This window comes from Odontesthes bonariensis, chromosome 19, assembly GCF_027942865.1.
Source record: "Odontesthes bonariensis isolate fOdoBon6 chromosome 19, fOdoBon6.hap1, whole genome shotgun sequence".
NCBI classification, from domain to species: domain Eukaryota; kingdom Metazoa; phylum Chordata; class Actinopteri; order Atheriniformes; family Atherinopsidae; genus Odontesthes; species Odontesthes bonariensis.
In genome coordinates, this window is record NC_134524.1 from 1,936,532 (window position 1) to 1,963,711 (window position 27,180).

Genomic DNA, 27,180 nt, shown 5'->3' on the forward strand with positions numbered 1-27,180 from the left:
GGGAAAGCCATTACCATACAATTGGTGCTTTTGTTTTGAAAACAGGAAGTGAACCTACCCTCGTTGTAGCTAGCTTGAAACTGCCGTTTTGACAGGAAATGTCAATCGGCGACGTCACGTTACGTTGCATCTTGGGTAGTTTGAGTATGAGTAGTAACCTCATGATGCATACCCAACATTTCGGAGAATCTAAAATGCATCCGGGAACTTAAAAAAAGTAGGAGAAGTATGCGGTTTCGAACACAGCCCATGTGTTTGTGCTCTCAGCTGTGTGAGGAGCTGGTTAAAACGATGTGTTTGTGCTCTCAGCTGTGTGAGGAGCTGGTTAAAACGATGTGTTTGTGCTCTCAGCTGTGTGAGGAGCTGTTTCAGAGGACGGGGGAGAACACGGACCCAGACCTGACCTACTCCGTGGAGGTAAGCCCAGCTCCATCTCTGCTCCCTCCTGAGCGGACGCTAGTTAAAAACTGTTAAAACAGGTTAAAAACATATAAAAACAGGTTGGCGCTGAACTCCTCTGCTCCACATCCAGGTGTCCTACATGGAGATCTACTGCGAGCGGGTCCGGGATCTGTTGAACCCAAAGTCCCAGGGGACCCTGCGGGTCCGGGAGCATCCCATCCTGGGGCCCTACGTGGAAGATCTGTCCAAGCTGGCTGTGACCGGATTCTCCGACATCCAGGACCTGATGGATGCTGGCAACAAAGCTCGGTCAGTCGTCTTTCTGTGGGGGGGTGGCAGGAACTTTGTTTAAAAACATGGTTCAAACAGGTCAAAACAGGTTAAAACATGTTAGAACATGTTAAAAACATGGTTCAAACAGGTCAAAACAGGTTAAAACATGTTAAAACATGTTAGAACAGGTTAAAAACATGGTTCAAACAGGTTAAAAACAGGCCAAAACATGTTAAAACATGTTAGAACAGGTTAAAAACATGGTTCAAACATGATAAAACAGGTTAAAACATGTTAGAACATGTTTAAAAACATGGTTCAAACATGTTAAAACATGTTAAATCAGGTTAAAACAGGTTAAAACATGTTAAATCGGGTTAAAACTGTCAGTATTGGTGGTGTTAAAGGACACGGATGTGGACTTCAAAAAGCAAACTAGATTTATTTACAAAAAAAACACAAAGTTCAAACAAAAGCAAAACCTAAACTGTGGAATAATTCTTGAACAAAACAAAACACTTGGCATAGCATGGAGAAAGAAAACTTATCTTGGTCGTGGCGTGGCATGGAGGGTGTTGACTGGTACAAGGATCTCCCAAAGCAATGAGGGGACCTGGAAACTAAAATACTGTGGAGGGTGATTAGGGATAGAGTGCAGCTGATGGGGAAAACACAGGTGAGGGGCGTGAGGCTGATGGCAGGGCAGGAGAGGGTGGCGTGACATGAGAAAAACTAAACACAAGACCTGAACCTAAAACATGAGAAAACTAAGAACTAAACTAAGACATGATCTAAAACCAAACATGATCTAAAACAGTGGTTCTCAAATGGGGGTACGTGCACCCCTTGGGGTACTTGGAGGCACTCCAGGGGGTACTTGAGATTTTGAAAAATATATTTAAAAAATAGCATCAGTTCAAAAGTCATTATAAATATCAATTAATATAAGTTCATGTATGTTCAGGTATGTTTACAAACACAGCTGGCAGCGGGGCAGGTACTAGAGCGCGCAACGTAACAGTGACGCGACTGGTAACCATGAATCGCGGCATTTGCCTTTTACATGATAGACGAAATAAATGACTGTCGCCTTGACAACACAAACAATGGAGTCCTGGTTAAAGAGCTGCTGAGAACACAGAGGGACAGGTGACAAAGAAGGTAAAGGAACACAGGCTCCCCCAAAATGTTTTATATATTTTCATTTGCAAACAGTTGAGGAGAATGCAGTTTATTTGCAGTTGCAAAGTTTAATAAAACAGACAGTGCTGACACAGTGTTCTACGTCTTTTTTTTCAACAAAAAATGCTTTGCGCTGGTTAGGGGGTACTTGGCTGAAAAATATTTTACAAGTGGTACATCACTGAAAAAAGGTTGAGAATCCCTGATCTAAAACATAGTCCCATGACAGAGCCCCCCCCCCCCTCAAGGGGCGGATCCCAGACGACCCTAAAAGTCTGAGGGCGGGAGGGAGGGGCTCGAAGCCGGTCAGGCGGGGGACCAGAAACCCGGCGGCGTGGTTGCGGTGGCCGAACAGGCATGCGGCTGAAGTAGGGGCTTCGGGCAGCAGGAGGCGGTGGTCTGGCAGACGCCCTTAAGGGATGGATCCCAGACATCCCCAATATCTGGGGGTGGGAGAGAGGGGCATAGGGTGATTAGGGATTGAGTGCAGCTGATGGGGAAAACACAGGCGGGCAGGAACTGACCGAACTCCTTTTCTTACAGAACGGTTGCGGCCACCAACATGAACGAGACGTCGTCCAGGTCGCACGCCGTCTTCACCATCGTGTTCACCCAGAAACGCCGAGACCAGATGACCAGCCTGGACACGGAGAAGGTGATCTGAGTTCTGAGTTCTGAGTTCTGTGTGTTCTGAGTGTGTTCTGAGTGTCTGTGTGAGTGTCTGTGTGAGTTCTGTGTGTGTTCTGAGTTCTGTGTGGGTTCTGGGTTCTGAGTGTGTTCTGAGTTCTGAGTTCTGAGTTCTGAGTTCTGTGTGTTCTGAGTGTGTTCTGAGTGTCTGTGTGAGTGTCTGTGTGAGTTCTGTGTGTGTTCTGAGTTCTGTGTGGGTTCTGGGTTCTGAGTGTTCTGAGTGGGTTCTGGGTTCTGTGTGAGTTCTGTGTGTGTTCTGAGTTCTGTGTGGGTTCTGGGTTCTGAGTGTTCTGTGTGTTCTGCCTCCGGCTGAGCTCCCCTCTCTGTGTTCAGGTCAGTAAGATCAGCCTGGTGGATCTCGCTGGCAGTGAGCGCGCAGACTCTTCAGGGGCCAAGGGCACTCGACTCAAGGTCAGCGCTAATGCTAATGCTAATGCTAATGCTAATGCTAATGACGCTTCATGTGTGGAAGCTGCTCATCTCTGACTTGTTTTGCTCTGTTGCTGCAGGAAGGAGCCAACATCAACAAGTCTCTGACCACGCTTGGAAAAGTGATATCAGCCCTGGCTGAAATGGTAGCTCCGCCCCCTTTCTCTCACCGTCCAATGGCAGCTTCAGCTGGGCCGTAGCCATGGAAACTGACCACCTCTCCTTCTCCTCCGCAGCAGAGCAGCAAGAAGAGGAAGAGCGACTTCATTCCCTACAGAGACTCGGTCCTGACATGGCTGCTGAAGGAGAACCTGGGTGAGAACCAGAACCAGGGGGCAGAACCAGGGGCAGAACCAGGCAACAACAGAACCTGGGGGCAGGACTAGGGAAGAACCAGGGGGCAGAACCAGGGGCAGAACCAGAACCTGGGGGGAGAACCAGGGGCAGAACCAGGGCAGAACCAGGGCAGAACCAGGGGGCAGAACCAGGGGGCAGAACCAGGGGCAGAACCAGGCAACAACAGAACCTGGGGGCAGGACTAGGGAAGAACCAGGGGGCAGAACCAGGGCAGAACCAGAACCTGGGGGGAGAACCAGGGGCAGAACCAGGGGCAGAACCAGGCAACAACAGAACCTGGGGGCAGGACTAGGGAAGAACCAGGGGGCAGAACCAGGGGCAGAACCAGGCAACAACAGAACCTGGGGGCAGGACTAGGGAAGAACCAGGGGGCAGAACCAGGGCAGAACCAGAACCTGGGGGGAGAACCAGGGGCAGAACCAGGGGCAGAACCAGGGAACAACAGAACCTGGGGGCAGGACTAGGGAAGAACCAGGGGGCAGAACCAGGGCAGAACCAGAACCTGGGGGGAGAACCAGGGGCAGAACCAGGGGCAGAACCATGGAAGAACCAGGGGGCAGAACCAGGGCAGAACCAGGGAAGAACCAGGGAAGAACCAGGGCAGAACCAGGGGGCAGAACCAGGGGCAGAACCAGGGAACAACAGAACCTGGGGGCAGGACTAGGGAAGAACCAGGGGGCAGAACCAGGGGCAGAACCAGAACCTGGGGGGAGAACCAGGGGCAGAACCAGGGCAGAACCAGGGCAGAACCAGGGGGCAGAACCAGGGGCAGAACCAGAACCTGGGGGGAGAACCAGGGGCAGAACCAGGGCAGAACCAGGGGAAGAACCAGGGGCAGAAAAAGGGCAGAACCAGGGAAGAACCAGGGGGCAGAACCAGAACCTGGGGGGAGAACCAGGGGCAGAACCAGGGCAGAACCAGGGGCAGAACCAGAACCTGGGGGGAGAACCAGGGGCAGAACCAGGGGAAGAACCAGGGGTAGAACCAGGGAAGAACCAGGGGTAGAACCAGGGAAGAACCAGGGCAGAACCAGGGGGCAGAACCAGGGGCAGAACCAGAACCTGGGAGGAGAACCAGGAGCAGAACCAGGGGCAGAACCAGGGAAGAACCAGCTGCTAACCACCTGGTAACCACGGTAACCCCTCCTGTGTCTCAGGGGGAAACTCTCGCACCGCCATGATCGCTGCTCTGAGTCCTGCTGACATCAACTATGAAGAAACGCTGAGCACGCTGAGGTCAGCCGCCATCCCATAAACTCTGTGATGTAACCGTTAGGCTCAGGTACACGTCTAACCGGCTCTGACGCGTTCCAGGTACGCTGACCGGGCCAAACAGATCCGCTGCAACGCCGTGATCAACGAAGATCCGAACGCCAAACTGATCCGGGAGCTGAAGGCGGAGGTGGACCGGCTGAGGAACCTGCTGTTCTCTCAGGGTCTGCAGGAGCTGCTGGACAACGCCGGTATACTCGCTGACAAGAGCCTTTCTGCTGGTACATACACCCGATACCCGAAAACATGTTGGTTCTGCTGGTACATACACCCGATACCCGAAAACATGGTGGTTCTGCTGGTACATACCCGATACCCGAAAACATGTTGGTTCTGCTGGTACATACACCCGATACCCGAAAACATGGTGGTTCTGCTGGTACATACACCCGATACCCGAAAACATGTGGTTCTGCTGGTACATACCCGATACCCAAAAACATGTTGGTTCTGCTGGTACATACACCCGATACCCGAAAACATGTTGGTTCTGCTGGTACATACACCCGATACCCGATAACATGGTGGTTCTGCTGGTACATACACCCGATACCCGAAAACATGTTGGTTCTGCTGGTACATACACCCGATACCCGAAAACATGGTGGTTCTGCTGGTACATACCCGATACCCGAAAACATGTTGGTTCTGCTGGTACATACCCGATACCCAAAAACATGTTGGTTCTGCTGGTACATACACCCGATACCCGAAAACATGTTGGTTCTGCTGGTACATACACCCAATACCCGAAAACATGTTGGTTCTGCTGGTACATACACCCGATACCCGAAAACATGTTGGTTCTGCTGGTACATACCCGATACCCGAAAACATGTTGGTTCTGCTGGTACATACCCGATACCCGAAAACATGTTGGTTCTGCTGGTACATACACCCGATACCCGAAAACATGTTGGTTCTGCTGGTACATACACCCGATACCCGATAACATGGTGGTTCTGCTGGTACATACCCGATACCCGAAAACATGTTGGTTCTGCTGGTACATACCCGATACCCAAAAACATGTTGGTTCTGCTGGTACATACACCCGATACCCGAAAACATGTTGGTTCTGCTGGTACATACACCCAATACCCGAAAACATGTTGGTTCTGCTGGTACATACACCCGATACCCGAAAACATGTTGGTTCTGCTGGTACATACCCGATACCCGAAAACATGTTGGTTCTGCTGGTACATACACCCGATACCCGAAAACATGTTGGTTCTGCTGGTACATACCCGATACCCGAAAACATGTTGGTTCTGCTGGTACATACACCCGATACCCGAAAACATGTTGGTTCTGCTGGTACATACACCCAATACCCGAAAACATGTTGGTTCTGCTGGTACATACACCCGATACCCGAAAACATGTTGGTTCTGCTGGTACATACCCGATACCCGAAAACATGTTGGTTCTGCTGGTACATACACCCGATACCCGAAAACATGGTGGTTCTGCTGGTACATACCCGATACAGATACCCGAAAACATGGTGGTTCTGCTGGTACATACACCCGATACCCGAAAACATGTTGGTTCTGCTGGTACATACCCGATACCCGAAAACATGTGGTTCTGCTGGTACATACCCGATACCGATACCCGAAAACATGTTGGTTCTGCTGGTACATACCCGATACCGATACCCGAAAACATGGTGGTTCTGCTGGTACATACCCGATACCGATACCCGAAAACATGTTGGTTCTGCTGGTACATACCCGATACCCGAAAACATGTTGGTTCTGCTGGTACATACCCGATACCGATACCCGAAAACATGTTGGTTCTGCTGGTACATACACCCGATACCCAAAAACATGTTGGTTCTGCTGGTACATACCCGATACCCGAAAACATGTTGGTTCTGCTGGTACATACCCGATACCCGAAAACATGTTGGTTCTGCTGGTACATACCCGATACCCGAAAACATGTTGGTTCTGCTGGTACATACCCGATACCCGATACCCGAAAACATGTTGGTTCTGCTGGTACATACCCGATACCCGATACCCGAAAACATGTTGGTTCTGCTGGTACATACCCGATACCCGAAAACATGTTGGTTCTGCTGGTACATACCCGATACCCGAAAACATGTTGGTTCTGCTGGTACATACACCCGATACCCGAAAACAGGCCTTTCATGTGGTTCTGCTGGTACATACCCCATACCCGAAAACAGGCCGTTCATGTTGGTTCTGATGGTACATAGCCCATCAGAAGGCCTCCTGACCCAGCTGAACAGAACTCGGGCCCATCAGAAGGCCTCCTGACCCAGCTGAACAGAACTCGGGCCCATCAGAAGGCCTCCTGACCCAGCAGAGCAGAACTCGGGCCCATCAGAAGGCCTCCTGACCCGGCTGAACAGAACTCGGGCCCATCAGAAGGCCTCCTGACCCGGCTGAACAGAACTCGGGCCCATCAGAAGGCCTCGGGCCCATCAGAAGGCCTCCTGACCCGGCTGAACAGAACTCGGGCCCATCAGAAGGCCTCATGACCCGGCTGAACAGAACTCGGGCCCATCAGAAGGCCTCCTGACCCGGCTGAACAGAACTCGGGCCCATCAGAAGGCCTCCTGACCCAGCTGAACAGAACTCGGGCCCATCAGAAGGCCTCCTGACCCAGCAGAGCAGAACTCGGGCCCATCAGAAGGCCTCCTGACCCGGCTGAACAGAACTCGGGCCCATCAGAAGGCCTCCTGACCCGGCTGAACAGAACTCGGGCCCATCAGAAGGCCTCGGGCCCATCAGAAGGCCTCCTGACCCGGCTGAACAGAACTCGGGCCCATCAGAAGGCCTCCTGACCCGGCTGAACAGAACTCGGGCCCATCAGAAGGCCTCGGGCCCATCAGAAGGCCTCCTGACCCGGCTGAACAGAACTCGGGCCCATCAGAAGGCCTCATGACCCGGCTGAACAGAACTCGGGCCCATCAGAAGGCCTCCTGACCCGGCTGAACAGAACTCAGGCCCATCAGAAGGCCTCCTGACCCGGCTGAACAGAACTCGGGCCCATCAGAAGGCCTCCTGACCCGGCTGAACAGAACTCGGGCCCAGCTGAACAGAACTCAGGCCCATCAGAAGGCCTCCTGACCCGGCTGAACAGAACTCGGGCCCAGCTGAACAGAACTCGGGCCCATCAGAAGGCCTCCTGACCCGGCTGAACAGAACTCGGGCCCATCAGAAGGCCTCCTGACCCGGCTGAACAGAACTCGGGCCCATCAGAAGGCTTCCTGACCCAACTGAACAGAACTCGGGCCCAGCTGAACAGAACTCAGGCCCATCAGAAGGCCTCCTGACCCGGCTGAACAGAACTCGGCCCATCAGAAGGCCTCCTGACCCTGCTGAACAGAACTCGGCCCATCAGAAGGCCTCCTGACCCGGCTGAACAGAACTCGGGCCCATCAGAAGGCCTCCAGACCCGGCTGAACAGAACTCGGGCCCATCAGAAGGCCTCCTGACCCGGCAGAACCGAACAGAACTCTTCCTGTGTGAATGTGCTGGTCCTGGTCTGTGTGGTTTCCAGCTCTTGGGCGTGTGCAGCCGGTTATTTTCAGATCAGCTGTGTGTGTGTGTTCCTGCTGTTCTTCACATTGGCAGGATTGCTGAGATTCCAGCCTGTTAGAGCTGAAACCTGACCCCGCCTCCCTCTTTATCTCTGACAGTCAACAACAACAACGGGCCCGGCGGCGTGGCAGCTGTGGCCCCGCCCCCCCCGCAGCTGACTCCCACCACCAATGGGATGGCAGCTGAAGACGAGGCTGCGCCTCCAGGTGAGAGTGTCTCATGTTTGTGGATCTAGAGTCCGCTCTGGCACGCGTCTGGCTGACAGATGTGCTGCATGGTTGCAGATGCTGATCCTGAGTCTGTGGAAGACGCCCCTGCCGACCCTAACCCTGACCCCCTGATGGAGGACGCAGAGGAGGGGGAGGAGCCTATCAGCAAGGAGGAAGCGGCCGAGATGCTGATGGTAGGAGGTGTTCCTCACCTTACAGTATGGCTGTGTTCGAAACCGCATACTACCATACTGCTTACTGCATACTACATACTACATACTACATACTGCATACTACATACTACATACTACATACTGCATACTGCATACTACATACTACATACTGCATACTACATACTGCATACTGCATACTACATACTGCATAATACATACTGCATACTACATACTGCATAATACAAACTGCATACTACAAACTGCATACTACATACTACATACTACATACTGCATACTGCATACTATATACTACATACTACATACTACATACTACATACTGCATACTGCATACTACATACTACATACTGCATACTACATACTGCATACTGCATACTACATACTGCATAATACATACTGCATACTACATACTGCATAATACAAACTGCATACTACATACTACATACTACATACTGCATACTACATACTGCATAATACATACTGCATACCACATACTGCATAATACATACTGCATACTACAAACTGCATACTACAAACTGCATACTACATACTACATACTACATACTGCATACTACATACTACATTCTGCGTACTGCCTACTGCTTACTGCATACTATATACTACATACTACATACTACATACTGCATACTACATACTGCATACTACATACTACATACTGCATACTACATACTGCATACTACATACTGCATACTGCATACTACATACTGCATACTGCATACTACATACTGCATAATATATACTGCATACTGCATACTACATACTACATACTGCATACTACATACTACATACTACATACTGCATACTACATACTGCATACTACATACTGCATACTGCATACTACATACTGCATAATACATACTACATACTGCATACTACATACTGCTTACTGCACACTGCATACTACATACTACATACTATATACTGCGTACTGCATACTGCATACTACATACTACATACTGCATACTACATACTGCATACTGCATACTACATACTGCATAATACATACTGCATATTACAAACTGCATACTGCATACTACATACTACATACTGCGTACTGCATACTGCATACTACATACTGCATACTACATACTACATACTGCGTACTGCATACTACATACTGCTTACTGCATACTACATACTGCATACTGCATAAGCATACTGTATACTACATACTGCATACTATATACTGCATACTACATACTGCTTACTGCATACTATATACTGCATACTGCATACTACATACTACATACTGCATACTGCATACTACAAACTGCATACTGCATACTATATACTGCATACTGCATACTACGTAATACATACTGCATACTACATACTACATACTACATACTGCATACTACAAACTGCATACTGCATACTACATACTGCATACTACATACTGCATACTGCATACTACATACTGCTTACTGCATACTGCATACTGCATACTGCATACTACATACTGCTTACTGCATACTATATACTGCATACTGCATACTACATACTACATACTGCATACTACATACTGCTTACTACAAACTGCATACTACATACTGCATACTACATACTGCTTACTGCATACTACATACTGCATACTGCATACTACATACTGCATACTGCATACTACATACTACAAACTGCATACTAAAAACTGCATACTACAAACTGCATACTGCATACTGCATACTACATACTGCATACTACATACTGCGTACTGCGTACTGCGTACTGCATACTGCATACTACATACTGCATACTGCATACTGCATACTACATACTATATACTGCGTACTGCATACTGCATACTACATACTACATACTGCGTACTACATACTGCATACTGCATACTACATACTGCATAATACATACTGCATACTACAAACTGCATACTACATACTGCATAATACATACTGCATACTACAAACTGCATACTGCATACTACATACTACATACTACATACTGCGTACTGCGTACTGCATACTACATACTGCATACTGCATACTACATACTACATACTGCGTACTACATACTGCTTACTGCATACTGCATACTGCATACTACATACTGCATAATACATACTGCATACTACAAACTGCATACTGCATACTGCATACTACATACTACATACTGCGTACTGCATACTGCATACTACATACTGCATACTACATACTGCGTACTGCATACTACATACTGCTTACTGCATACTACATACTGCATACTGCGTACTGCATACTACATTCTGCGTACTGCATACTACATACTGCGTACTGCATACTGCATACTACATACTGCATACTGCATACTACATACTACATACTGCGTACTGCATACTGCATACTGCGTACTGCATACTACATACTGCATACTGCATACTGCATACTACATACTGCATAATACATACTGCATACTACAAACTGCATACTGCATACTACATACTACATACTACATACTGCGTACTGCATACTGCATACTACATACTGCATACTGCATACTACATACTACATACTGCGTACTGCATACTACATACTGCTTACTGCATACTACATACTGCACACTGCATAAGCATACTGCATACTACATACTGCATACTACAAACTGCATACTGCATACTACATACTACATACTACATACTGCGTACTGCATACTGCATACTACATACTGCATACTGCATACTACATACTACATACTGCGTACTGCATACTACATACTGCTTACTGCATACTACATACTGCACACTGCATAAGCATACTGCATACTACATACTACATACTACATACTGCATACTACATACTGCATACTACAAACTGCATACTGCATACTACAAACTGCATACTGCATACTACATACTGCATACTGCATACTTTATACTGCATACTACATACTGCTTACTGCATACTATATACTGCATACTGCATACTACATACTGCATACTACATACTGCATACTACAAACTACATACTGCATACTACATACTGCATACTACATACTACATACTGCATACTACATACTACATACTGCATACTACATACTGCATACTACAAACTGCATACTGCATACTGCCTACTACATACTGCATACTACATACTGCTTACTGCATACTACATACTACATACTGCATACTACAAACTGCATACTGCATACTGCATACTACATACTGCATACTACATACTACGTACTGCGTACTGCGTACTGCATACTGCATACTGCATACTACATACTACATACTGTGTACTGCATACTACATACTGCTTACTGCATACTACATACTGCATACTGCATACTGCATAAGCATACTGCATACTACATACTGCATACTACATACTGCTTACTGCATACTATATACTGCATACTGCATACTACATACTACATACTGCATACTACATACTGCATACTGCATACTACAAACTGCATACTGCATACTGCATACTATATACTGCATACTGCATACTACGTAATACATACTGCATACTACATACTACATACTGCATACTACATACTGCACACTGCATACTGCATACTACAAACTGCATACTGCCTTACTACATACTGCATACTACATACTGCATACTACATACTGCTTACTGCATACTATATACTGCATACTGCATACTACATACTACATACTGCATACTGCATACTACATACTGCATACTGCATACTACATACTGCATACTACAAACTGCATACTACATACTGCATACTGCATACTACATACTGCATACTGCATACTACATACTACATACTGCATACTACATACTGCATACTACAAACTGCATACTGCATACTATATACTGCATACTGCATACTGCATACTGCATACTACATACTGCATACTACATACTGCATACTACATACTGCTTACTGCATACTATATACTGCATACTGCATACTGCATACTGCATACTACATACTGCATACTGCATACTACATACTACATACTGCATACTACATACTGCATACTACATACTGCATACTGCATACTGCATACTGCATACTGCATACTACATACTGCATACTACAAACTGCATACTGCATACTACAAACTGCATACTGCATACTATATACTGCATACTGCATACTACAAACTGCATACTGCATACTGCATACTACATACTGCATACTGCATACTACATACTACATACTGCATACTACAAACTGCATACTGCATACTGCATACTACATACTGCATACTGCATACTACATACTACATACTGCATACTACAAACTGCATACTACAAACTGCATACTGCATACTGCATACTGCATACTACATACTGCATACTACATACTGCATACTGCATACTGCATACTACATACTGCATACTACAAACTGCATACTACAAACTGCATACTGCATACTGCATACTGCATACTACATACTGCATACTACATACTGCATACTGCATACTGCATACTGCATACTACATACTGCATACTGCATACTGCATACTACATACTGCTTACTGCATACTATACACTGCATAGACCCTCCAGAAAAACGCGGGCTAAAATCCTGGATTTTGCTATTGAATATGCGGGTTTTTTAATGATTTTATGCCGTGAAATTGCGAAAAGTTGCGGAAACTTGCGAATTATGCAAAAAGTTGTGAATTATGCAAAGTTGCAAAATATGCTGCTACTGAATGAAAAAGAGTCATCTTAAAGACCTCCTGTGATAAACAAGCATACTGGAACCAAGTTACTTTACAGAAGGTTTTTTTATTTTAACAACTTGAGCAGTTTCACAATACATACACACGCGCGCGCACACACACACACTTCTCGGTCTCATTCTGTTTCATTTATTCTTTATTTGGCCAATTTCAAGCTTGTACGCTACTCACCTGGTTTCTGGTAGCCCTCGCAAGGGTTTTGGAGGTTGATGCCTCGGTGAACGTCAGCTGTCTGGCTTTGGCTTTCCTTTCCGCAGCTGCAGAAAGCATTTTCAAATGTTTTGCGCTGGTAAAGCGGCACGTCACCGACGATTTTCTTTTATGCTCCAACACACAGTTCCACGGGGTGCAGAGTAGTTTCCCCCCGCTTTCATGCAAGACATCGAGGTACTGGTTTGCCCGGTCTTTGGCAGTAATGTGCGTCGGTGGGTGAGATCGATTAGCTTATTTCATTTTGTCTCTCGTTAATTTTCGACATTTTTTTCTCTTCCCAACTTTATTCAGAAAAGTGCGGAGATTGTGAAATAAAGCGAATCCTGCATATTTCGCATATTTTGAGCGGAAAATGTGATTATTGCGGTCAATATGCGGCTTTTTTGAAAAATATTGACCTCCGCATAATCAGCGGTATTTTGCTGATTTTGCAATAAAATCAGCGATCGCAAAATCGCGTTTTTCTGGAGGGCCTAACTACATACTGCATACTGCACACTGCATACTGCATACTACATACTGCATACTGCACACTGCATACTGCATACTACATACTGCATACTGCATACTGCATACTACATACTGCATACTGCACACTGCATACTGCATACTACATACTGCATACTACATACTGCATACTACATACTGCATACTGCATACTGCATACTACATACTGCATACTGCACACTACATACTGCATACTGCATACTGCACACTGCATACTGCATACTACATACTGCATACTACATACTGCATACTACATACTGCATACTGCATACTGCATACTACATACTGCATACTGCATACTGCATACTGCACACTACATACTGCACACTACATACTGCATACTGCATACTACATACTGCATACTGCACACTACATACTGCATACTGCATACTGCACACTGCATACTGCATACTACATACTGCATACTACATACTGCATACTACATACTGCATACTGCATACTGCACACTACATACTGCATACTGCATACTGCACACTGCATACTGCATACTGCATACTGCATACTACATACTGCATACTACATACTGCATACTGCATACTGCATACTACATACTGCATACTACATACTGCATACTACATACTGCATACTGCATACTACATACTGCATACTGCATACTGCACACTACATACTGCATACTGCATACTGCATACTACATACTGCATACTACATACTGCATACTACATACTGCATACTGCATACTACATACTACATACTGCATACTGCATACTGCACACTGCATACTGCACACTACATACTGCATACTACATACTGCACACTACATACTGCATACTGCATACTGCACACTGCATACTGCATACTGCATACTACATACTGCATACTCCATACTGCATACTACATACTGCATACTACATACTGCATACTACATACTGCATACTGCACACTACATACTGCATACTGCATACTGCACACTGCATACTGCATACTACATACTACATACTGCATACTACATACTGCATACTGCATACTACATACTGCATACTGCATACTGCATACTACATACTGCACACTACATACTGCATACTACATACTACATACTGCATACTGCATACTGCACACTGCATACTACATACTGCATACTACATACTGCACACTACATACTGCATACTGCATACTGCATACTACATACTGCATACTACATACTGCATACTGCATACTGCATACTACATACTGCATACCGCATACTCATCGATCACAGTATGCAGAGCGTTTACCCACAATGCATTTCGCTCCTGCCCGAGCCGAAATCAGCCGGCCTGATGCTGATTTCTCTTAAGCTCTAAACTCTGTAAACTTTAGCAACATTTGAAACAGTTTCAGATGAGAAAGTAGTCGTTTAGATCCCCAACGTGTTGAAAACCTAACAAAATACCGGCTGTTTACAATTTTGTTCCCACGAATTTGGCGCTACTAAAGCTAGCCGCAGTGAGCTAACGCACTTCCTGTTATTTTCACAAAATAAAATACCCGTTGCCTTTTATCATAGGGAAAGCCATTACCATACAATTGGTGCTTTTGTTTTGAAAACAGGAAGTGAACCTACCCTCGTTGTAGCTAGCTTGAAACTGCCGTTTTGACAGGAAATGACGATCGGCGACGTCACGTTACGTTGCATCTTGGGTAGTTTGAGTATGAGTAGTAACCTCATGATGCATACCCAACATTTCAGAGAATCTAGTACGCATCCGGGAACTTCTCGCTTACTCAAACTCACATACTAACTCAGAAAGTTAGTGTGAGTAATGGGAGAAGTAGGAGAAGTATGCGGTTTCAAACACAGCCTAAGACTTTCCTTTGGGGGTCCCTGACTGACTGGCTGTGTTTCAGGAAACAGAGAAGATCATCGCTGAGCTCAACGAGACGTGGGAGGAGAAACTGAGGAAGACCGAGTCTATCCGTCTGGAGAGGTAACAGCACTGACTTTTATTTAATGCCCCTGAACTCAGGTGGGGCTGCTGCCCTTTTACCCTCCTCTGCTGTCCGTGGGTACTGTGAAGTTGTTGCTCCACCACAGACACCGAGCATGAAATAACAAAAGATATCAACTCAAAGCTTGTTTTTAAAAGGATCAAAGCAGTCAGTAAAAGGTAAAAACAAGTGAAAAACATTTCATAGCTGACCTGCGACTGCCCCAAAGGAATTATTCCCCCTGACCTTTAAATCAGATGCATTACACGACCCGACAGTTCCAGTTAAAGAGGCTTTAATAATTATTACTGTACGTATACCGAGTCCCCGCAGGGCCCCACAAGTTAATACTGAGAGTTTAACTCTAAAATGAACCGGTAACCAGTAATCTAAAAGCATGGATATCTGTTTACATGGAGTTAAACATTATAATCTGTCCCAGAGGAAGAATATTCATCAGGAACAGAACCGGGCCCAGGACAGAACCCTGAGGGCCTCCACAGACGGGAACCGTTGTCTCTGATTTACGTTGGCACTGAAATTTTCTGTGAACCCAGACTGAATTCAGCTATGAAGTTCAGGCTCTTATTTTGGTAAATTAAGTAACCGTGGCGACATGTTTGGCTTCATTAAACTTGCTGCTGCTCAGGTTGGGCTGAGGCTCATGGGTAATGTAGTGTTTCCAGTTTCTGTGGACTCACATGCAGTAGAGGAACAGTTTGAGGCGTGAACACAGAGAGGCTCATGGGTAATGTAGTGTTTCCAGTTTCTGTGGACTCACATGCAGTAGAGGAACAGTTTGAGGCGTGAACACAGAGAGACTCATGGGTAATGTAGTGTTTCCAGTTTCTGTGGACTCACATGCAGTAGAGGAACAGTTTGAGGCGTGAACACAGAGAGGCTCATGGGTAATGTAGTGTTTCCAGTTTCTGTGGACTCACATGCTGGAGAGGAACACTTTGAGGCGTGAACACAGAGAGGCTCATGGGTAATGTAGTGTTTCCAGTTTCAGTGGACTCACATGCTGGAGAGGAACAGTTTGAGGCCTGAACACAGAGAGGCTCATGGGTAATGTAGTGTTTCCAGTTTCTGTGGACTCACATGCTGGAGAGGAACAGTTTGAGGCGTGAACACAGAGAGGCTCATGGGTAATGTAGTGTTTCCAGTTTCTGTGGACTCACATGCTGGAGAGGAACAGTTTGAGGCGTGAACACAGAGAGGCTCATGGGTAATGTAGTGTTTCCAGTTTCTGTGGACTCACATGCAGTAGAGGAACAGTTTGAGGCGTGAACACAGAGAGGCTCATGGGTAATGTAGTGTTTCCAGTTTCAGTGGACTCACATGCTGGAGAGGAACAGTTTGAGGCCTGAACACAGAGAGGCTCATGGGTAATGTAGTGTTTCCAGTTTCTGTGGACTCACATGCTGGAGAGGAACAGTTTGAGGCGTGAACACAGAGAGGCTCATGGGTAATGTAGTGTTTCCAGTTTCTGTGGACTCACATGCAGTAGAGGAACAGTTTGAGGCGTGAACACAGAGAGGCTCATGGGTAATGTAGTGTCTCCAGTTTCTGTGGACTCACATGCAGTAGAGGAACAGTTTGAGGCGTGAACACAGAGAGGCTCATGGGTAATGTAGTGTTTCCAGTTTCTGTGGACTCACATGCAGTAGAGGAACAGTTTGAGGCGTGAACACAGAGAGGCTCATGGGTAATGTAGTGTTTCCAGTTTCTGTGGACACATGCAGTAGAGGAACAGTTTGAGGCCTGAACACAGAAAGGCTCATGGGTAATGTAGTGTTTCCAGTTTCTGTGGACTCACATGCAGTAGAGGAACAGTTTGAGGCGTGAACACAGAGAGGCTCATGGGTAATGTAGTGTCTCCAGTTTCTGTGGACTCACATGCAGTAGAGGAACAGTTTGAGGCGTGAACACAGAGAGGCTCATGGGTAATGTAGTGTTTCCAGTTTCTGTGGACTCATATGCTGGAGAGGAGCAGTTTGAGGCGTGAACACAGAGAGGCTCATGGGTAATGTAGTGTCTCCAGTTTCTGTGGACTCACATGCTGGAGAGGAACACTTTGAGGCGTGAACACAGAGAGGCTCATGGGTAATGTAGTGTTTCCAGTTTCTGTGGACTCACATGCTGGAGAGGAACACTTTGAGGCCTGAACACAGAGAGGCTCATGGGTAATGTAGTGTTTCCAGTTTCTGTGGACTCACATGCTGGAGAGGAACAGTTTGAGGCCTGAACACAGAAAGGCTCATGGGTAATGTAGTGTTTCCAGTTTCTGTGGACTCACAAGCAGGAGAGGAACAGTTTGAGGCGTGAACACAGAGAGGCTCATGGGTAATGTAGTGTTTCCAGTTTCTGTGGACTCACATGCTGGAGATGAACACTTTGAGGCGTGAACACAGAGAGACTCATGGGTAATGTAGTGTTTCCAGTTTCTGTGGACTCACATGCAGGAGAGGAACAGTTTGAGGCGTGAACACAGAGAGACTCATGGGTAATGTAGTGTTTCCAGTTTCAGTGGACTCACATGCTGGAGAGGAACAGTTTGAGGCTTGAACACAGAGAGGCTCATGGGTAATGTAGTGTTTCCAGTTTCTGTGGACTCACATGCAGTAGAGGAACAGTTTGAGGCGTGAACACAGAGAGGCTCATGGGTAATGTAGTGTTTCCAGTTTCTGTGGACTCACATGCAGTAGAGGAACAGTTTGAGGCGTGAACACAGAGAGGCTCATGGGTAATGTAGTGTGGATTAAAACCTTTTGAAACTTGTCTCTCCCTCTTCCCCAGAGAGCAGCTACTGGCAGAAATGGGCGTGTCCATAAAGGAGGACGGAGGAACGCTGGGCGTCTTCTCTCCTAAAGGAGTGAGTTCGTCCGTCTCCTCACATCAGAACTCAGCATCAGCATCACTTCCTGTCAGATCGTGAAACCTCTGAGATACTTTCTGCTAACAGATATAAATGTTGTCGTATGTGTGTGTGTGTGTGTATGTGTGTGTGTGTGTGTGTGTGTGTCTCTGTGTGTGCGTGTGTGTGTGTGTGTGTGTGTGTGTGTGTGTGTGTGTGTGTGTGTGTGTGTATTTGTGTGTGCATGTGTGTGTGTGTGTGTGCGTGTGTGTGTGTCTCTGTGTGTGTGTGTGTGTGTGTGTGTGTGTGTGTATTTGTGTGTGCATGTGTGTCTCTGTGTGTGCGTGTGTGTGTGTCTCTGTGTGTGTCTCTGTGTGTGTGTGTGTGTGTGTGTGTGTGTGTTGCAGACGCCTCACCTGGTAAACCTGAATGAAGACCCTCTGATGTCAGAGTGTCTGCTGTACTACATCAAGGAGGGATTCACCAGGTCAGCAGCTTTTTCATTTAAAGTTAAGCACTCAACATGAGAAGGGAAACAAGTTAGAAAAAGTGTGACCTCACCTGTGACATCACCTAAAACAGATGAACAATGAAGCTGCTCAAAAGATGTGGTCAGACCCAGCTAGCTTTTAGTATATTTTACAACATACAGAAAAACACAGAACAAACAGTTGGTCCCCTCCACATTAAAACAGACATTATGCTGATGATACGAGTCTGTTCATACAATAATGGCTCAGTCAGCATCTCTTGTGGTCACAAACACAATCCATTTTTCCCAGTATTGCGAATACTTATTGCTCCGTAGACTTAGCGAAATGCTCATCCTTTCCATTTTTTCTACATCTATCCGGTCCGTCTCTGTTGGAGGTGAAGCCTGCAGCCATTTCCCGGGTTACAGCTTTCTGGCTGGCTGCTAATAATATTTTTAAAAGATATTTGACTCGCATCAGTAAAATGGGGGCGCAATATTGCCAAGATGGATTGTGGAAAAAGAGGTTACAGCAAAGATGCTCAGATAGATATCCATCTGGAAGCAGAAACCCTCTTAATGTCAGAGTAGGCAGCAGCAGCAGCTGTGGGCTCACTTACTCTGTGCTTAACTGCCTTTTCTCAGGTAAAGTTCCAGGGAAACTCGTTTCCCACACATCCTCCTGCCCTCCGTCTTCTCTGAGGAAACTGAACTAAGCAGCTCTCTGTGTGTGTCTCAGGGTCGGACAGCAGGACGTGGACATCAAGCTGTCGGGTCACTTCATAAAGGAGATTCACTGTGTTTTTGTCAGCGAGACCAACGAGCACGGAGAAGGTGAGAGAGTCAGTGTGTTCAGCGGATCCTGGGTGAGGGGCGGAGTCACAGCGCCCTCTGCTGGCCTGAGCCAATCAGCTCACAGACACTTTGTTGGCCTGAAACTCATGTCAGCAACTCCCCCAGCTGTTTGAAATATTCATTTTACAGCCGATATCCACATTATTCACTCAAAGCAAATAGGTGATCACATATGAACCGACAAGAAAAAAAAAAATCTGACCTATTTCAGAAGCCAGCTGCTGATTTTCCACAGGTGACCAACCATAAAAGCTCCAAACTGCTTCCTTATGAGAACAGAAACTTCCTGTCGTGTCTGTCTGTTCACGGCAAAGAAAGAAAAAAACACATTTCTGGACACTAATAACGTGTCGGGGAGGAAGCGTCAGAAACTCCAACAACGGGCCAGAAACAGGCTCCAGTGGAGCTGAATCCCACCTGATGATGTTACCTGAACTCAGTTTTCTTTCTAAAGTCACAGCTAAAGTCATCTCAGGGCACAAAGACAGCCCAATCCAAGCCAACTCATTGTTAATCCCATCAAACCCAGTTCAGACACACGGAGCTCAGATAAAAATAGGTGGTTAACTGGTTGAGGTGGAGCTGAGCAAACACAGAACACGAGGTGTCGGCAGACAGGAAGCACACTTTCTGATGTAAGATCAGGTCTGAATTATTCAGCTTCTGTCTCACACCACAGTTTAGGTGTGAGACAGTTTAGGTGTGAGACAGTTTAGGTGTGAGACAGTTTAGGTGTGAGACAGTTTAGGTGTGAGTTTAGGTCCTGAAGCTGCTGAAGCTGCTGAAGCTCCTGAAGCTGCTGAAGCTCCTGAAGCTGCTGAAGCTCCTGAAGCTGCTGAAGCTCCTGAAGCTGCTGAAGCTCCTGAAGCTGCTGAAGCTGCTGAAGCTCCTGAAGCTGCTGAAGCTGCTGAAGCTGCTGAAGCTCCTGAAGCTCCTGAAGCTGCTGAAGCTGCTGAAGCTGCTGAAGCTGCTGAAGCTCCTGAAGCTCCTGAAGCTGCTGAAGCTGCTGAAGCTCCTGAAGCTCCTGAAGCTGCTGAAGCTGCTGAAGCTCCTGAAGCTCCTGAAGCTGCTGAAGCTGCTGAAGCTCCTGAAGCTGCTGAAGCTGCTGAAGCTCCTGAAGCTCCTGAAGCTGCTGAAGCTGCTGAAGCTGCTGAAGCTCCTGAAGCTCCTGAAGCTGCTGAAGCTCCTGAAGCTGCTGAAGCTCCTGAAGCTGCTGAAGCTGCTGAAGCTCCTGAAGCTGCTGAAGCTGCTGAAGCTCCTGAAGCTGCTGAAGCTGCTGAAGCTCCTGAAGCTGCTGAAGCTCCTGAAGCTCCTGAAGCTGCTGAAGCTCCTGAAGCTGCTGAAGCTGCTGAAGCTGCTGAAGCTCCTGAAGCTGCTGAAGCTGCTGAAGCTCCTGAAGCTCCTGAAGCTGCTGAAGCTCCTGAAGCTGCTGAAGCTCCTGAAGCTGCTGAAGCTGCTGAAGCTCCTGAAGCTGCTGAAGCTGCTGAAGCTCCTGAAGCTGCTGAAGCTGCTGAAGCTCCTGAAGCTCCTGAAGCTCCTGAAGCTCCTGAAGCTCCTGAAGCTGCTGAAGCTCCTGAAGCTCCTGAAGCTGCTGAAGCTCCTGAAGCTCCTGAAGCTGCTGAAGCTGCTGAAGCTCCTGAAGCTGCTGAAGCTCCTGAAGCTCCTGAAGCTCCTGAAGCTCCTGAAGCTGCTGAAGCCCCTGAAGCTCCTGAAGCTCCTGAAGCTCCTGAAGCCCCTGAAGCCCCTGAAGCCGCTGAAGCTCCTGAAGCTCCTGAAGCCCCTGAAGCTGCTGAAGCTCCTGAAGCTGCTGAAGCTGCTGAAGCTCCTGAAGCTGCTGAAGCTCCTGAAGCTCCTGAAGCTGCTGAAGCTCCTGAAGCTCCTGAAGCTGCTGAAGCTCCTGAAGCTGCTGAAGCTGCTGAAGCTGCTGAAGCTGCTGAAGCTCCTGAAGCTGCTGAAGCTCCTGAAGCTGCTGAAGCTGCTGAAGCTCCTGAAGCTGCTGAAGCTGCTGAAGCTGCTGAAACTGCTGAAGCTCCTGAAGCTGCTGAAGCTGCTGAAGCTCCTGAAGCTCCTGAAGCTGCTGAAGCTCCTGAAGCTGCTGAAGCTGCTGAAGCTCCTGAAGCTGCTGAAGCTGCTGAAGCTCCTGAAGCTCCTGAAGCTGCTGAAGCTCCTGAAGCTGCTGAAGCTCCTGAAGCTCCTGAAGCTCCTGAAGCTGCTGAAGCTCCTGAAGCTGCTGAAGCTGCTGAAGCTCCTGAAGCTGCTGAAGCTCCTGAAGCTGCTGAAGCTGCTGAAGCTCCTGAAGCTGCTGAAGCTGCTGAAGCTCCTGAAGCTGCTGAAGCTGCTGAAGCTCCTGAAGCTGCTGAAGCTCCTGAAGCTCCTGAAGCTGCTGAAGCTCCTGAAGCTGCTGAAGCTGCTGAAGCTGCTGAAGCTCCTGAAGCTGCTGAAGCTGCTGAAGCTCCTGAAGCTCCTGAAGCTGCTGAAGCTCCTGAAGCTGCTGAAGCTCCTGAAGCTGCTGAAGCTGCTGAAGCTCCTGAAGCTGCTGAAGCTGCTGAAGCTCCTGAAGCTGCTGAAGCTGCTGAAGCTCCTGAAGCTCCTGAAGCTCCTGAAGCTCCTGAAGCTCCTGAAGCTGCTGAAGCTCCTGAAGCTCCTGAAGCTGCTGAAGCTCCTGAAGCTCCTGAAGCTGCTGAAGCTGCTGAAGCTCCTGAAGCTGCTGAAGCTCCTGAAGCTCCTGAAGCTCCTGAAGCTCCTGAAGCTGCTGAAGCCCCTGAAGCTCCTGAAGCTCCTGAAGCTCCTGAAGCCCCTGAAGCCCCTGAAGCCGCTGAAGCTCCTGAAGCTCCTGAAGCCCCTGAAGCTGCTGAAGCTCCTGAAGCTGCTGAAGCTGCTGAAGCTCCTGAAGCTGCTGAAGCTCCTGAAGCTCCTGAAGCTGCTGAAGCTCCTGAAGCTCCTGAAGCTGCTGAAGCTCCTGAAGCTGCTGAAGCTGCTGAAGCTGCTGAAGCTGCTGAAGCTCCTGAAGCTGCTGAAGCTCCTGAAGCTGCTGAAGCTGCTGAAGCTCCTGAAGCTGCTGAAGCTGCTGAAGCTGCTGAAACTGCTGAAGCTCCTGAAGCTGCTGAAGCTGCTGAAGCTCCTGAAGCTCCTGAAGCTGCTGAAGCTCCTGAAGCTGCTGAAGCTGCTGAAGCTCCTGAAGCTGCTGAAGCTGCTGAAGCTCCTGAAGCTCCTGAAGCTGCTGAAGCTCCTGAAGCTGCTGAAGCTCCTGAAGCTCCTGAAGCTCCTGAAGCTGCTGAAGCTCCTGAAGCTGCTGAAGCTGCTGAAGCTCCTGAAGCTGCTGAAGCTCCTGAAGCTGCTGAAGATCCTGAAGCTGCTGAAGATCCTGAAGCTGCTGAAGCTCCTGAAGCTGCTGAAGATCCTGAAGCTGCTGAAGCTCCTGAAGCTCCTGAAGCTGCTGAAGCTCCTGAAGCTCCTGAAGCTGCTGAAGCTGCTGAAGCTCCTGAAGCTCCTGAAGCTCCTGAAGCTGCTGAAGCTGCTGAAGCTCCTGAAGCTGCTGAAGCTGCTGAAGCTCCTGAAGCTCCTGAAGCTCCTGAAGCTGCTGAAGCTCCTGAAGCTGCTGAAGCTGCTGAAGCTGCTGAAGCTCCTGAAGCTCCTGAAGCTCCTGAAGCTGCTGAAGCTCCTGAAGCTCCTGAAGCTGCTGAAGCTCCTGAAGCTCCTGAAGCTGCTGAAGCTCCGGGCGCTGCTGAAGCTCCGCCCACATTTGATAAATGGGGAAACGGCAGCTGAGCGGTTACATTTTGTGTTTGTGTTCAGTGACTCTTTCTTCTTCTCTCTCTGTAAAAGCTGCCTGGAAATCTGTCAGGTATCGTTAAACAGTCGCTGCTGCTGGTTACCATGGTTACGTCACCCTCATATTCACACCCATGCCTGCCCCCCCCCCCAATCCTTTCTGCTTTGTGTGTTGTGTTGCATTCACTTCCTGCTCTGAAATGAGGAAACATGAAGGTGATGATGATGATGATGATGAGAGGTGGTGAAGAAGGTCTCCTGTTTCCAGGAGAATCCAACCCCTAAATGTTTGATCAAACAGGCTGATTCCAGGAGAATCCAACCCCTAAATGTTTGATCTAACAGGCTGATTCCAGGAGAATCCAACCCCTAAATGTTTGATCAAACAGGCTGATTCCAGGAGAATCCAACCCCTAAATGTTTGATCAAACAGGCTGATTCCAGGAGAATCCAACCCCTAAATGTTTGATCAAACAGGCTGATTCCAGGAGAATCCAACCCCTAAATGTTTGATCAAACAGGCTGATTCCAGGAGAATCCAACCCCTAAATGTTTGATCAAACAGGCTGATTCCAGGAGAATCTAACCCCTAAATGTTTGATCAAACAGGCTGATTCCAGGAGAATCCAACCCCTAAATGTTTGATCAAACAGGCTGATTCCAGGAGAATCCAACCCCTAAATGTTTGATCAAACAGGCTGATTCCAGGAGAATCCAACCCCTAAATGTTTGATCAAACAGGCTGATTCCAGGAGAATCCAACCCCTAAATGTTTGATCAAACAGGCTGATTCCAGGAGAATCCAACCCCTAAATGTTTGATCAAACAGGCTGATTCCAGGAGAATCCAACCCCTAAATGTTTGATCAAACAGGCTGATTCCAGGAGAATCCAACCCCTAAATGTTTGATCTAACAGGCTGATTCCAGGAGAATCCATCCCCTAAATGTTTGATCAAACAGGCTGATTCCAGGAGAATCTAACCCCTAAATGTCTGATCAAACAGGCTGATTCCAGGAGAATCCAACCCCTAAATGTTTGATCAAACAGGCTGATTCCAGGAGAATCCAACCCCTAAATGTTTGATCAAACAGGCTGATTCCAGGAGAATCCAACCCCTAAATGTTTGATCTAACAGGCTGATTCCAGGAGAATCCATCCCCTAAATGTTTGATCAAACAGGCTGATTCCAGGAGAATCTAACCCCTAAATGTTTGATCAAACAGGCTGATTCCAGGAGAATCCAACCCCTAAATGTTTGATCAAACAGGCTGATTCCAGGAGAATCCAACCCCTAAATGTTTGATCTAACAGGCTGATTCCAGGAGAATCCATCCCCTAAATGTTTGATCAAACAGGCTGATTCCAGGAGAATCCAACCCCTAAATGTTTGATCAAACAGGCTGATTCCAGGAGAATCCAACCCCTAAATGTTTGATCAAACAGGCTGATTCCAGGAGAATCCAACCCCTAAATGTTTGATCAAACAGGCTGATTCCAGGAGAATCCAACCCCTAAATGTTTGATCAAACAGGCTGATTCCAGGAGAATCCAACCCCTAAATGTTTGATCAAACAGGCTGATTCCAGGAGAATCCAACCCCTAAATGTTTGATCTAACAGGCTGATTCCAGGAGAATCCAACCCCTAAATGTTTGATCAAACAGGCTGATTCCAGGAGAATCCAACCCCTAAATGTTTGATCTAACAGGCTGATTCCAGGAGAATCCAACCCCTAAATGTTTGAATTGGCTGTGATTCATCCCCTGAAAACAGAACAATTGAGACCCCGAACCCCCAAATTTTGAGTTCTCTGGATGAATGATGAGAAACTCTGAGCTTCTAATGAGCCACTCATCGATTTGAATGTCAACCTTCCACTTCCTGTCTCATTTCTCTGCTGTCTGTGTCGTGACTGAGAGAAAAAGCCGATAGAAGGCCTTCGGTTGTGTCCTGTGATGAGTTCAGAGGCCTCCAAAGACCGTGTGCCCCTCTTCCCCCGCAGTGGTGGTCACCCTGGAGCCGCTGGTGGGAGCAGAGACGTACGTCAACGGGAAGCAGATCGCCGAGGCCGTCGTGCTGAAACAAGGTGAGAAAACGGAGCGTCGGTGGGATTCAAACCGGCGACTCTGCCCTTTAGTTACCGAGGGAAAGTGGGGTAGGATCACATGGCTCTGAAAGGATCAGATTATTGGCTAAATTACAATCAAAATGATTGAGCAAGGGTAATTCTCCTTGGATATCTGGCGGTGAATGAATGGGATCAGAGGCACAAAGCGTGTCATACCCCGGTATGATAGGTGGCGCTGTACCCATTCCAGCTGTTGCTAATAGAGCCACTTCCTGTTGACCTCTTCACCACCAACAACAACAACAAACTCAGGCATTGGAGAAAGATGGAGAACGCAGAGCCAGATGAAGCTACGTCCCTCTACATTTGGTCTGTGATGAGCTGCTTGTTGCACAAACTCGATGCCCAACGGAGCATTCTCCATCGCGTTGTTTGTTTCTTTCTGACGGCGACAACAACAGGAATATCGTCTCCTTTGACTTCCGGGTCACGACCCCGGGAAAACATCTGGAGCATGCGCAGAACGCAAAGTCTGATTCACCACGAGCTTCAGCGTCTACAAGCAGGTTTAGAGTGACTTTCAGCCCAGTTATCTCGGGTCTGAATCCGATCCGATCCAGTTCTAAATCAGATTAAGGTGTCTACATGCACTTAATAACTCAGTCTGATTGTGATTTAGCCAATAATCCGATCCTTCCCTGGGCTCGGTGTTACCCTGGAGGAACGTTCAGGTTCAGTTGAATCAAACGTTAAAGAGTTTAGATTACATATGAACCTGTTCAGATCAAACACAGTAAAGAAAAGAGGTAAACATCAGACTGTTGAATTTGTAAAAGCTGCCAGATGTGAAATGTCTGCTAACATCTGTTGAGCCCTCAGTATAACGTGTTGGTCCTCTGCGTCTCCCCTCCTCGCTGTTGCTAGGTAACCGCATCGTGATGGGGAAGAACCACGTGTTCCGGTTCAACCACCCGGAGCAGGCGCGGCTGGAGAGGGAGCGCAGCGTCACGGCCGAGCAGCAGGGGGAGCCGGAGGACTGGAACTATGCCCAGAGGGAGCTGCTGGAGAAGCAGGGCATCGACATCAAGCTGGAGATGGAGAAGAGGTACGAGAAAGGGTCCCCGAGAAAAAGACCCCTAAAGTCTTTAACTGAGCCCCTAAAGTCTTTAACTGACCCCTAAAGTATTTAACTGACCCCTAAAGTCTTTAA

At 47.4% G+C, this 27,180-nt stretch overlaps 1 protein-coding gene across 4 annotated transcripts in view; it reads left to right on the forward strand.

The window, feature by feature from the left end:
- The window catches only part of LOC142369365 (kinesin-like protein KIF1C), a 64,295-nt gene that overhangs the window by 29,080 nt on the left and 8,035 nt on the right, over positions 1 to 27,180 (forward strand). For 2 of the 4 annotated variants that reach the window (XM_075451717.1, XM_075451716.1), the window contains exons 6-21: positions 352 to 417; positions 533 to 711; positions 2,401 to 2,512; positions 2,878 to 2,955; positions 3,054 to 3,119; positions 3,210 to 3,288; positions 4,487 to 4,565; positions 4,644 to 4,822; positions 8,287 to 8,394; positions 8,473 to 8,591; positions 15,866 to 15,945; positions 18,746 to 18,821; positions 19,211 to 19,290; positions 20,015 to 20,109; positions 25,905 to 25,988; positions 26,895 to 27,075. In XM_075451717.1, coding sequence (XP_075307832.1) covers positions 352 to 417; positions 533 to 711; positions 2,401 to 2,512; positions 2,878 to 2,955; positions 3,054 to 3,119; positions 3,210 to 3,288; positions 4,487 to 4,565; positions 4,644 to 4,822; positions 8,287 to 8,394; positions 8,473 to 8,591; positions 15,866 to 15,945; positions 18,746 to 18,821; positions 19,211 to 19,290; positions 20,015 to 20,109; positions 25,905 to 25,988; positions 26,895 to 27,075 — 1,661 coding nt within the window. The remainder of the gene's footprint in view (positions 1 to 351; positions 418 to 532; positions 712 to 2,400; positions 2,513 to 2,877; positions 2,956 to 3,053; positions 3,120 to 3,209; positions 3,289 to 4,486; positions 4,566 to 4,643; positions 4,823 to 8,286; positions 8,395 to 8,472; positions 8,592 to 15,865; positions 15,946 to 18,745; positions 18,822 to 19,210; positions 19,291 to 20,014; positions 20,110 to 25,904; positions 25,989 to 26,894; positions 27,076 to 27,180) is intronic. The other 2 variants (XM_075451719.1, XM_075451718.1) reach the window with 2 other exon arrangements.